Source organism: Lolium rigidum, chromosome 1 (assembly GCF_022539505.1).
Source record: "Lolium rigidum isolate FL_2022 chromosome 1, APGP_CSIRO_Lrig_0.1, whole genome shotgun sequence".
NCBI classification, from domain to species: Eukaryota; Viridiplantae; Streptophyta; class Magnoliopsida; order Poales; family Poaceae; genus Lolium; species Lolium rigidum.
The window spans coordinates 9,105,662-9,118,733 of NC_061508.1; the positions used below are offsets into that span (position 1 = coordinate 9,105,662).

The window sequence follows — 13,072 nt, forward strand, 5'->3', positions numbered from 1 at the left end:
AAATACCACCATATTTAATAGTTTAGCCCAAAAAATATACCAGAAATCAAAAAATTTAATTACAGAGCAAAATTGCAATAAAAATGCGGTGTCAATTTATAATTTAAGCATGTCAAAAATAAAATATCTTGGCAAAAGAAGTTACAATATTTTTTCAGCGAAGCATATAAAAATATTGTTATGTATTGTGCAATTAGCATAGTTTAATTCACATGTTAATCAAACATTCTTGTTCATCAGACGTTAGATTGTAGAATTAATAAAAAAAATACCAAAATCATACACCATGTTGTTCACCCCGAGGTATAGGCCTATATTGTTGTAGGTCTTTCCAATATAGAAGTATATATAGAACGTCAATCCAAGGAGCAATAGGTATAACATTTATTTGCTCAAGGTATCTCGATCCGAGTTTCGTGAATTCCCTCTTTGCACTTGAAAGTAAGAGATCAATCAATAAAAGTGGAGAAAAGTAAGCAATATTGCAAGTATGAAAGAGAAGGATCAGGTTCATGGATTCGCTTGATCTCTCTTTAATAAACATGATGTAAATCATAAATATAAATTATAATCTATCAAACAATGCAAACATCATGACTAACATTGACACGATCTAATGGGCATCAAAGCCTAATCTCACATACTATGAATCCATGATAGCATGGGCTATAAGTCCCCTCTTGATGCTTGCAATCCACATTGCGCTAGAAAATTAAATACTTGGCACGGGGCTATGGCTTAAGTATAACTAGGAAATACACCCATGCGTTGCCATTGACTATTTCTTTATTTTGGCATGCGATGTTCTTGTGTAGCAGCTGCATAGAATACCCAACTCCAAAATTCATCATCTCGCGTGGCTTAGTTTTGCCCTTTCTTCATTCTCTCCTTTAGCACATAATAACGAGCAAAGGCTTGTGTCCCATGCAATTGAAGGAACAAATTTTCTCTCTATCAATCCACTATGAAAATCTCGAAAAAAATCGATCTGGGTTGCATTGATGGAATCTCTAATTTTCGCTCTCTACATTTGACAAAATCTATATTTTATTAATTTGTCGTAGCTACCAAATAAAGATAATAATAATAATACCTAAGTTATTGTCTGATATGGAACAATAATTTAATTAGGAGTATAATTTTGCAGAATGAAAGGAACTACCACATATCATTAATGGATTAGAAATTTGTTAACAATCTGGAACATATTGCATGCTTATTCTAAATATTAGTGGAAAAAATTATATATTGTGACAAAGTGTTTGAAGAAATCACCCAAAAAAATCTGCAGTAATACTCTACGGATCTAAACGCTCATTCAGAGATAGGCTTCAAAAAAGCCAAACAACAACTGTAGCAAATTCCACCACGGATTAGCTAACTGAAGCTTGTGGGGGCTTCTTCTCTCCTTCCGGCGAGGATGTGGCTCCGGTGCGGGCGGCAGCGGATCGTCTTTGGCGCAGAAGATCCCAGGGACCTAGTTGTTTTTTCTTTCTTTTCCAGGGTTCTTTCTGTTCTTCGGGGACAGCTGTCCCATGTCTGGACTGTTCTTGTATTTTCCTTACTTAATATAGTTCAGATATTTGGATCAAAAAAAAAAAAAGGTTCCTAGTGGCATGATTCGAGAAAGTACCAACATGCACAAGTAGTTTATTTATTCATTATGTCATTTAGCTAATCACATGGCTCAAACACCCCAAGTAAAGCATAACATGGTGCCATTTTTTGCACCTACAAAACAAAGGCTCACATAGAAGATTTAAATAAAAATTAATATTTATTTGGTTAAGCCATAACTGAGGTGCAGCCACGCAGTTGAACTCCTCGCAATAGCAAAAGAGACAACAAAGTTAGAAAGAAGAAAGGAGCTTTTGGCACCCGAGCTCTCGCCATTCTAAAAAACATTATAAGACATTTTTATAAGTTATTAAAAATTTAAAAATAATCTGGAGATTGTGAGTGATACATCTCACAATTATGCAATATCTCAACCCGATTTTTTTTTATTTTGTGCTAGAATAAAAATGACAAAATCTGATATTTTTTGGAGATTTGAAAACCGCTACTTGGATCTACACTTTATTATTTTTCTGTAGATCGGAATATAAAGTATTTGAAATTGATATTTTGCACGTTTGTGGGATATATCATCGGTTATATGTGGATTTTTTTTAAAAGAAATTGGAATTTAAAATATGATTTTTTATTTTTTTTAAAAAAATAAGATCACTGATGCCTATGTGTACAAAATCTCTGTCCAAAGATACCCCCTATCTCTATTCACGTGGCGCACACATCTTTTTGAGGTTTTGTGGCGCACACGTTTTTTTGAGATGTAAGTTTCGCTATTAATTTGATGGATGAAACATGAATTATGTGTCATAAAACTTATGTCACTTAATTCGTATTTGAATAAAGTTCTTAATGGTATAATTTCAACAACAAGTGAACCATGTATTATTGGTTAAATTAGCGATCAAGATTAAAACACGTAAAACAAGGACGCCACATGCATTGGGAGGGAGAACACACGATCGTGTCAATCTCATAATTGCGAACCTTTGGATCAGTATATTTTCACAACTTTTCCAATTGTAGACAAGTTTTTTAAATTAAATTCTGAAATACGGGAATTAATTTTTCTTGGAAAAAGTTGCACATACGGCCCATTCAGTTCAGAATTCGAGTATAGCATTATTGTTTGCGTTTCATGGGCAGCCCGTACTACCCATCGCCGTAGCGAGCTTCTTGCGTTTCTTCCTTCGCCCACTCCACCACTTCTTCTTGCCGGAGGGAGGTCAGCGCTCTTCGCGGCCGCCGCCGAAACCACCTGAGCGGAGGCGGCCGACTAGCAGCCACTCCCTCCCGTCGCGTTCCTCGTCCGAGTGAGTAGTCTCCTCCTTCTACTCCCCACTTCTCTCTGCTGTGTCCACGATCTCAGATCCACCGAGTCCGATTCCCCGGCACGATCGACCCAAATCGGGAGCCCCGAATCCCTCTGTCAGCGCCACCGCCGAACCACCAGGCCGCCAACTACCTCTCTACTGGCCGAGCTCCCCTGCCGCGATCCCACGGCACCCGAGGCGCACCAGGCCCTTGCCGGATATGATGAGCGGGAGGAAGAACGCCGGCAAGGCCTCTTCTTTCTTGCTCGTCCTGATCTCGGTCGGATGCTTCTTCGCGACCTACAACTTCTTGACAATGGTGGGCCACGGCCGGGGCCGGGACGGGCCACGCAAGATGCTCGATCACGACGGCGCTCTGTCCTTCGCCTCTGGCTCCGACCCGTCCAAGAGGTTCCACGTCGCCCTCACGGCCACGGACGCGCTCTACAGCCAGTGGCAGTCGCGGATCATGCACTACTGGTACAAGGAGATGCGAGGCCGGCCTGGCTCAGACATGGGCGGCTTCACGCGGATCCTCCACTCCGGGAAGCCGGACGGGTTGATGGACGAGATACCCACCTTGGTGGTTGACCCCCTCCCTGAAGGTGCGGATAAGGTGAGGCTTTCAAAAATCTTCCATTTTGTTACCAGTCGTGGTGGAGTCGAGATCACCTTTCGAGCTAATTCGCTCTTCTGCTCAGGGCTACATCGTCCTCAACAGGCCTTGGGCGTTCGTCCAGTGGTTGCAAAAGGCGGACATCGAGGAGGAGTAAGCAGACTTTTCTGGTGTTTCTTTGTTTGGTCTCCTCCATTATCTAGTAGGTTTCCTAATGAAATGATTTGCAGCTATATACTTATGGCTGAGCCAGACCACATCTTTGTCAAGCCATTGCCGAACTTAGCTCGTGGTGACCAACCTGCCGCATTTCCCTTCTTTTACATAAAACCTACTGACAATGAGAAGGTACTAAGGAAGTTCTTTCCGAAAGAAAAAGGCCCTGTCTCAAATATTGATCCCATTGGTAACTCGCCAGTGATTATCCAGAAGGTATATCTCTTTGCCTGTCAGAATATTAATAGAATACTTCGATGGTTGAGCTATATAGTTTTTTTTGTTGTTTAATCAGTTGCTAGTAGAGTAGTAGTAGCAAGTTTGCTTAGCCTCAAATAAGAATGCACTTGTATGTGCATGACTTAGTAGTAGTAGTTGGCTTAGTGTGAACAGAATCTGTGCATGACGGCTAGGACAGCAAGTAGAGCAAGTGGACACGATGGCAACAAGAACCTGCATCGCTGCAAGGAGATAAGCTGCAGGTGATAACTGCCAAAGCTGCAATGTGATAAGCTGCAGGAGATAAAAACTGCAGTGCAGGGGATATGACGGCTTGACATTTTGGCTTCCAACAGTCAAAGGTTCACACCTAGGATAGTTGTACGTGAGCTGTTCTATGAAGCTCACTACTAGTATAAATAAGCCCCATATGTATCAGTCCAGGACACCAAGTAGTAGAGGGAAACGCAGCAACTTTGAGCTGCTCCAAAGTACTTGTGTCACTCAGTTCTACCTTTGAGTTCAGTGTGTGTCCACTATACGTGTGTGAGAAACACCAGCTCTAAGTAGTAGAGCTGTCAATTGGTATCAGAGCAACCTGGGAGATGTCGGCACCACCACCTCTCCAGCAGCGGCGTGCGTCCGCAACCCCTCCTCCGGCAAACGAGCGACGGCGATCGCCAAGTCGGGGACGGAGCAGGGTGCGACATGGCGGGGGCGAGGTCGTGGTACAGCGGGAGGTGATCCGCGAGATGACTAGCGGCGGAGGCGGTGGTACTAGCCTCGTCTTCCCGATGCTCAAGCGCGGAGACTACACCAACTGGGCCATGGTGATGGAGGTGAACCTGCAGGCGGCATCGCTCTGGGACGCGATCGAGGACGCCGCAGTCTCTCGGCGAGAGGACAAGCAAGCCTTGGCGGCACTGCTCCGCTCCACTCCACCTGAGATGCATCCGATGCTGATCGGGAAGGGGAGTGCCAAGGCGGCCTGGGAGGCGATCAAGGTGCAGCACCAGGGCAACGATCGTGTGCGCGACTCACGCATGCGGCGGCTCCGGACGGAATTCGAGACGATCGCCTTCAAGAACGGCGAGCGCATCGACGAGTTCGGGTTGCGCATCACGAACCTCGCCGCCACCATGCGCTCCCTCGGGGATACCTGCGATGATGAGAAGATAGTAAGGAAATTTCTCTCTGTCGTCCCAACTCAGTTTGTGCAGATCGCTTTCTCGATGGAGACGATGATGAACCCGGCCACACTCACCGTGGAGGAGGTTGTCGGACACCTTCGGGCCGTCGAGGATCGCCTGAACCCTGAGCAGGGCACCACCGCCTCCAGTGGCAACTTGCCGCCGACGAGAAGCAGTGGGAGGACCGAAGGAGGAAGCAGCGGGGCGGTGACTCTGGCGGGAACGGTGGCGGTGGACAAAAGGGTGGCAAGCCACCGCCCAAGTCCTCGCTATCGCAAGGTTCCAGCAGCAACGCTGACCGCGTAAACTGCCACTATTGTGGCAAGAAGGGGCACTGGAAGCGCGACTGCCGCAAGAGGCAGCGCGACGAAGCTGCTGCGGCCGCGCACCTAATCCAGGACGAGAATGGTGGAAAAGCAGATCCGGAGCTACACATGGCCACCGTCGTCGAGCTCGCATCTCCTGCACCGCTGGTGCAGGCCTCCTCGACATCGACTGATCCACCTGCACTGCCTACGGGGGAGCAGGTGTATCTCAACGAGGAGCGCGCCCGTGTCGTGTTCAGGCGCACGGCGCACGACACTGACGCGGCGTGGTACCTTGACACGGGAGCGTCGAACCACATGACCGGCGACGACAGCGTCTTCGCCGAGCTGGACAGGACCGTCTCCGGCAAGGTGCGCTTCGGTGATGGATCGGTCGTCGACATCTGCGGCCGCGGAACCGTCCTCTTCGTCATCAACAACGAGCGACATCACGAGCTGGCCAGCGTATACTGGATCCCACGGCTCAAGTCGAACATCGTCAGCATTGGGCAGCTAGACGAGCTCGGGTACCCCACCCATGTCGAGCATGGCTACATGGAGGTCCGCGATCGTGCCAAGGTCCTTATCGCCAAGGTGCCAAGGACGACGAACGGACTCTATGTGGCGCAGCTCCAAATCGTGCGGCCGGTGTGTCTGGCGGCGCACGCCAACGACGACGCGTGGCGCTGGCACTCACGCTTTGTCCATCAGAGCTTCGATAGCCTCGAGAAGATGTCGAGGAAGGGAGTGGTGCGCGGTCTCCCCACCATCAGCCACGCCGAGCAGCTTTGCGAAGCCTGCATCGCGGGGAAGCACCGGCGCTCCCCATTTCCCGCGGCAACCAAGTACCGCGCCACGAAGCCTCTTGAGCTTGTGCACGGTGACCTCTGCGGTCCAATCTCGCCAGCCTACACCGGGAGGAAGAAGTACTTCCTCTTGCTCGTCGACGACAATAGCCGGTACATGTGGTTGTACCCGCTCGAGGTCAAAGGATGAGGCAGCTGCGGCAATTCGGCGTTTCGGGCCGAGACGGAGAAGGAGACGCAACGTCCTCTGCGCGTGCTCCGCACTGATCGGGGCGGCGAGTTCACGGCGAACGAGTTCGCCGATTGGTGCGCCGAGCATGGCGTCCAACGTCACCTCACTGCCCCCTATTCTCCACAACAGAATGGGGTAGTGGAACGGCGGAACCAGACGATCATCGGCGCCGTCCGTAGCATGCTCAAGGCGAAATCCGTCCCAGCTAAGTTCTGGGGAGAAGCGGCGGCAACAGCAGTGTTCGTCCTGAACAGATCCTTGACACGGAGCCTGGAAGGGAAGACACCATTTGAAGCCTGGTATGGCAGAAAACCTAGCGTTCACTTTCTTCGTGTGTTCGGCTGCAAGGCATACGCAAAGGAGACGAAACCAGGCTTGAAGAAGCTCGATGACCGCAGCCGCCCGATGGTGATGCTTGGGTATGAGGAAGGAAGCAAGGCGTATCGCCTGTATGACCCGGAGAAGAAGTGCCTCCATGTCTCCCGCGACGTCATCTTCGACGAGGCCGCGAGCCGGGATTGGGGAGAGCACAATGACGACGCCGCCACTCTCGCTGTGGAGAGTTGGACGATGTCGCAACCAACGGCAGCACCGCCGGAGAAACCAGCTGAAGCGGCACCTGCATCAAGCTCTCCTTCGCCGTCACCACAGGCAACATCGACTCCGACTGGGCCGCCAATGGTGGGTCGGCCCATCTCTGCGCCATCAGTCGAGCCCGTGCGTTTCGTCTCTCCACCAGCAGATGGAGGCATCGAGAATCTGGATGCCGGCGTTGACCCAAGCCTCGCTCGCTACCGCAGCATTCGAGACTTCCTCAACCCAGATGAGGAGAATCCAGGGCGAGCGGAGCGCCTCCTCCTCACTCCCACAGGCGAGCCAACGACGCTCGCCGAGGCCGAAGGAGACGAAGATTGGCGGTTCGCCATGGTCGATGAGCTGCAGTCAATCGAGGAGAACCAGACATGGTCGCTTGCTGATCTACCGCCCGGTCACAAGCCCATTGGATTGAAGTGGATCTTCAAGTTCAAGCGCGACGCCGATGGTCACGTCCTCAAGCACAAGGCCAGGCTTGTCGCGAAGGGATACGTCCAGCGGCCAGGGATTGACTTTGATGAAGTCTTTGCCCCTGTTGCGCGACTGGACTCTGTCAGGCTCCTGATCGCTGTCGCTGCCCAATTCAAGTGGGAGGTCCACCACATGGACGTGAAGACTGCATTCCTCAACGGTGATTTGGGGGAGGAAGTGTATGTGACTCAGCCGCCAGGATTCGTCGACGGCAACAACTCGAGCAAGGTGATGCGCCTCCACAAGGCACTCTACGGTCTCCGTCAGGCCCCGCGCGCATGGAACACCAAGCTCCATGCCGTGCTGGTGTCACTCGGTTTCGTGCGGAGTGCTTCGGAGCATGCCGTGTACACTCGTGGAGAGGGTGACTCACGGCTTCTGCTTGGCGTCTATGTCGACGATCTCGTCGTCACAGGAGGGAGCACCACTGCAATCTCAAGCTTCAAGCAGCAGATGTGCAGACAGTTCAAGATGAGTGACCTGGGCTTGCTCACTCTATACCTGGGCATCGAGGTATGTCAGGCTCCTGGCCACATCACGCTGAAGCAGAGCGCCTTCGCAGCGAAGGTGCTCGAAAAGGCGGGCATGGCTGACTGCAACGCAGCTCATGTGCCGATGGAGCCAAGGCTGAAGCTCTCGAAGAGGAGCACGAATCCTCCGGTCGACGTCACGCTGTACCGCAGCATTGTCGGCAGTCTGCGTTACCTCGTGCACACGAGGCCGGACATCAGCTTCGCTGTTGGCATGGTGAGCCGCTTCATGGAAGCGCCCACCACGGAGCACCTGAGTGCTGTGAAGCACCTACTCCGCTACATTGCGGGGACGATCGACACCGGCTGTTCGTTCTCCTCCGCGCCAGAAGCTGCACATCTGATCGGCTACAGCGATGCAGATCACGCTGGTGATATCGATGACAGGAAGAGTACTACAGGTACACTCTTCTTCTTCGGAAATTGCCTAGTGTCATGGCAGAGCCAAAAGCAAAGGGTGGTGGCATTGTCGTCCTGCGAATCTGAGTACATCGCAGCTGCGACGACGGCATGTCAAGGTGTTTGGCTCGGCCGTTTGCTCGGCGACTTGCTGGGATCTGCTCCTCTCGTCGCTGATCTGCTCGTCGACAATAAGTCTGCGATCCAACTGTGCAAGAATCCAGTGTACCATGACCGTAGCAAGCACATCGACACGCGGTACCACTACATCAGGGACTGCATTAAGGATGGAACTGTCACGGTCGAGTACATCGGCACAGAAGACCAACTCGCAGATATTCTGACCAAGGCACTTGGTCGTGTTCAGTTTCAAAATATGCGAGAAAGAATTCGCGTCATCAACCTCTACCGCAACTAGATTAGGGGGAGAATTGTTGTTTAATCAGTTGCTAGTAGAGTAGTAGTAGCAAGTTTGCTTAGCCTCAAATAAGAATGCACTTGTATGTGCATGACTTAGTAGTAGTAGTTGGCTTAGTGTGAACAGAATCTGTGCATGACGGCTAGGACAGCAAGTAGAGCAAGTGGACACGATGGCAACAAGAACCTGCATCGCTGCAAGGAGATAAGCTGCAGGTGATAACTGCCAAAGCTGCAATGTGATAAGCTGCAGGAGATAAAAACTGCAGTGCAGGGGATATGACGGCTTGACATTTTGGCTTCCAACAGTCAAAGGTTCACACCTAGGATAGTTGTACGTGAGCTGTTCTATGAAGCTCACTACTAGTATAAATAAGCCCCATATGTATCAGTCCAGGACACCAAGTAGTAGAGGGAAACGCAGCAACTTTGAGCTGCTCCAAAGTACTTGTGTCACTCAGTTCTACCTTTGAGTTCAGTGTGTGTCCACTATACGTGTGTGAGAAACACCAGCTCTAAGTAGTAGAGCTGTCATTTTTTACACGGATATGTGTATATGCCATGATGGAGATATGTGCTCAATACTTCATTCTCATAACTGTATACAACAAATATTTATGAATTTGGTGTTAATGATATAGTTCGGTACCATTTCAATACATTCACCTGCCACAGCCATCTAACCCATCATGGATGTCTTCAAAACTTTTTTAGGCCCAGCTTGAGAAAATTGCTCCAACCTGGATGAATGTTTCGTTAAAAATGAAAGAGGATGTGGAGACAGACAAAGCTTTTGGATGGGTCTTGGAAATGTCAGTACAATTATATATATAAAAAAATGTTACTTATTGACTCCACATGTGTGGAACTAACGCATTTCTGCTTTCCTGTGTGTATTTACAGGTATGCATATGCTGTCGCAAGTGCATTGCATGGTGTGCGCCACAACCTCCGTAAAGATTTTATGATTCAGGTGCTTAATAATTCTCTCACTTGAGAAGTCATTTCATAGTTTTTTTTATGAGAGTTCACATCCTCAATATGTGTTTAATGCTGATTGTAGCCTCCCTGGGATGCGAAAACTGATAACACTTTCATCATCCATTATACCTACGGATGTGATTACTCATTAAAGGTGGGTGTTGTTTAACCTTTAACATCTGATCTTGATGATGCCTGTTCTGTAAAATCTATTTTTCTAACAGCACAAAGAATTATATTTTTTATTTTTCCTCTGATAGCTTGTTTATGATTGCCCTATGCAAATATAGGGTGAGCTGACTTATGGAAAAATTGGTGAATGGCGGTTTGACAAAAGATCGTATCTTCGTTCACCGCCACCAAGAAATCTCTCATTACCCCCTCCAGGAGTTCCTGAAAGTGTGGTATGTGCACATCATTCAGCATTATTTTAGTACGAATTGTGTCATTTCTTCTAAAATGGTTTTGACTGATTCACATTTATGGAATTTCTGAACTTCCTTGCTGAAAGCATAAAATCTTATCTCACCCGGATTCGCAATAGTTTGTTCACGTTCAGCCTACGTTTTTTAACCTGCAGATTTACTTGGTTGGATAAGTTGGTTGTATGTTAAATGTCACAAACACAACTGGATATGAAGGATTCGTAGCTACTATCTTTGGTGTGAATATTGATGCTTGACTGTGTCCTTGATCTGATCCGTGTATATATTTTGTAATGGCCGCGGGGCCAGTGGGAGTGCCATGGCACAGGGAGGCAATCACTGTAGCACACCTTGAGTCATTTAGTCAGTAGATTATCTCTTGACTGGTTAGCTGTATGCACATCTCACAGCTCAGTAGTGTAGGACTTGATTCAGTTGAATCTTATATTTTGCGTTGGTCTATGCAAAAGTTGATCAGATTGCTATATGCAATCAATGTTTGCATCTACATTGATTGCTCACTTGCTGCGTTCTTGAGTTCAAAACACCCATGAACTCAACTTTCCAGGTGTAAGTTGTCAGTGTGCTGCTTAGCCAGATCAGTACTATATTCATAGAGATGGATAATTTGGCAATGCAGAGCCAAATTGGCATGCCTAGAAATGACATTGATGGCATTCCGTTGGAAGCGTTTGACACCGCCGACGTCGAATTAACTACCGTATGACACTTTTGATTAAATTGTCTGCAGAAAGTACCTTGGTGATTAAAACTCCCAGACAATTTAATCAAAGTACCATATTGCATGCCTAGAAATACCCTTCCCCAGACCCCACAATGTGTAGGAGCTTTCAGCACTGGGTACGCCTGTTTTACCATATTGCATGCCTAGGAACTGACATTGATGTCGTCTGGAACGGATACCATACATGCCCCTTAGTTGATTGCGTAGCTATAATCTTTCAGTTCATAGGTGACTATAATCTTTCAGTTCATAGGAGACATGGTGCAGCTTTGCATCCAGGAATGCACCTAGGAGAGGTTAGTTTGTTTAGGAGATATGGTCCCCTTAGGGCAGTTATAATGTTTTTTTGGTTATATCAGTGTCTTCCATGTCACCTATCTATAGATGGGCCCAACAATTAACAACCAAATCTCTCTCTCTTTGCTCTACCCTCACCCCACAAATTGTTCAGGGTTTTGCCCGAAGCTGTATCTTGCATGAGATACACCACAACTTGCTTCTGCCTCCTCTGTAACCCACGTCCACCTTAGCTATAGTTGTATGTAGCTCCTACAGATACAGCTGATGTCACACCTTTGCTAGTGCCCTTAGTTTAGAGATGTTTGGTTCGCTGTTTTTCTTTTTCTTTTTTACAACTGTTTGGTCAGCTGGTTAGTTGGTCCTACAATGATGTGTGCTCAAACAATGAAGATACAAAAAGTTTCTGATCTTCCCTTTCTTCATTCATGCCTTGGAGCCTTGTTAGGTGCCTTGAGCCCTTGACCTGTCAATCTAGGATGGGTGCCCTACCTTTGGACATGTGCCCGGCCAGGCCCACAACAGAGCAGAGGAACGAATGCATGCATTCAGAAGACTTGTTGGCAAATAACTTCATCTCATTCGCATAGACATAACATCTTCTCCAGATATTTTGTGGGACAGTGGGAGTACCACTCAATATTTCAGTCATGCAATCACATGCACATTTATTTGTAAATGGAAGACTAGCATTGTTTAGGACATATGCATGCACTACATGCAACTAGTCAAAAGATACATAGTTTTTTTTCTTCAGTTTGACAAGCTCTAGAGCCTAGCTCGATTGAATCTGTGAAATTTAAAAATTAGTAATAGTGTAGCATCTTAATTCCTATCGTTGCATGCTGACCAGAGTTGCTTCTTTCTAGGTCACCCTTGTAAAGATGGTGAATGAGGCTACTACAGGTATTATAGGGTGGGATGAAGAAAGATGATTGCTGATTTTTGCTGGAGATGAGCTTAGTTCAGCTGATCCTGGAGTAGAATCAGAGAATCTGAGTAGTCAATAATACGGTAGTATTCAATTGATGTTCTCTCGAGCGGAGGATGGATGGTGGCTAATTTCTACAGATTGACATAGATTTAGTGGTTGGCAGGAGAGAGGATAAGTACTCGTTTCATCAAACAGAGTTGTCAACATTTTTCCATTGTAAAGCAGAAACATAAGTTCTCTTTCTCACACTTGCATTCTCCTGGTTCATTCAGTTGTAAAGCCGAAATGAAGGGTCTTGAATGTATGCTTCTATACTTATCATGAGTAGTATGATCACAGCTTGGAATAAATTCTGGTCGTTGCCCAGATCATTGGCTGAGCCACCTTTCGGCATATTGATAAGATTGAGAAGATGCATTAGAGGGGAGTTCTCTGACACTACTATCACTCAGAAATCTCTCAATTTTACCAAGCATAATTGACTTTAAATTTACATTCTGGAAATGAAGAACCTATGTCCCATAATATAAGGTACTATTACAACTAAAATACGAGTACATTGGTTGTAATAACATCTAGTACTTATTATGGTACGGATGGAGTATTAGTCTGGTCATAGTGGTAGTATCATGCATTTTAGGCCCACAAAAATAATGATGTGGCATCTAATTAAGGAGAAGAGATAGGATTAGAGTAACATAGGTGATACTGTATCATAGCGCATGTTACGAGAATAGTAAATGGAAAATAAATCTTGTACGTAGATTTACATTGAGATTCTACAAAACAATAAATTTGGAAGTTTATGAT

The 13,072-nt window shown here is 47.1% G+C and overlaps 1 protein-coding gene across 1 annotated transcript; it reads left to right on the forward strand.

Annotated features, from left to right (window-relative positions):
* The first annotated feature begins 3,105 nt into the window (after window positions 1-3,105).
* Window positions 3,106-12,628, forward strand: LOC124684877 (hydroxyproline O-arabinosyltransferase NOD3-like). Its single transcript, XM_047219133.1, has 8 exons — window positions 3,106-3,501; window positions 3,587-3,654; window positions 3,732-3,933; window positions 9,595-9,692; window positions 9,784-9,853; window positions 9,944-10,015; window positions 10,152-10,265; window positions 12,198-12,628. Exons 1-8 carry the CDS (start codon window positions 3,106-3,108, stop codon window positions 12,261-12,263), a joined length of 1,086 nt encoding a protein of 361 aa, XP_047075089.1. The 3' UTR covers window positions 12,264-12,628.
* Window positions 12,629-13,072: the final 444 nt, after the last annotated feature.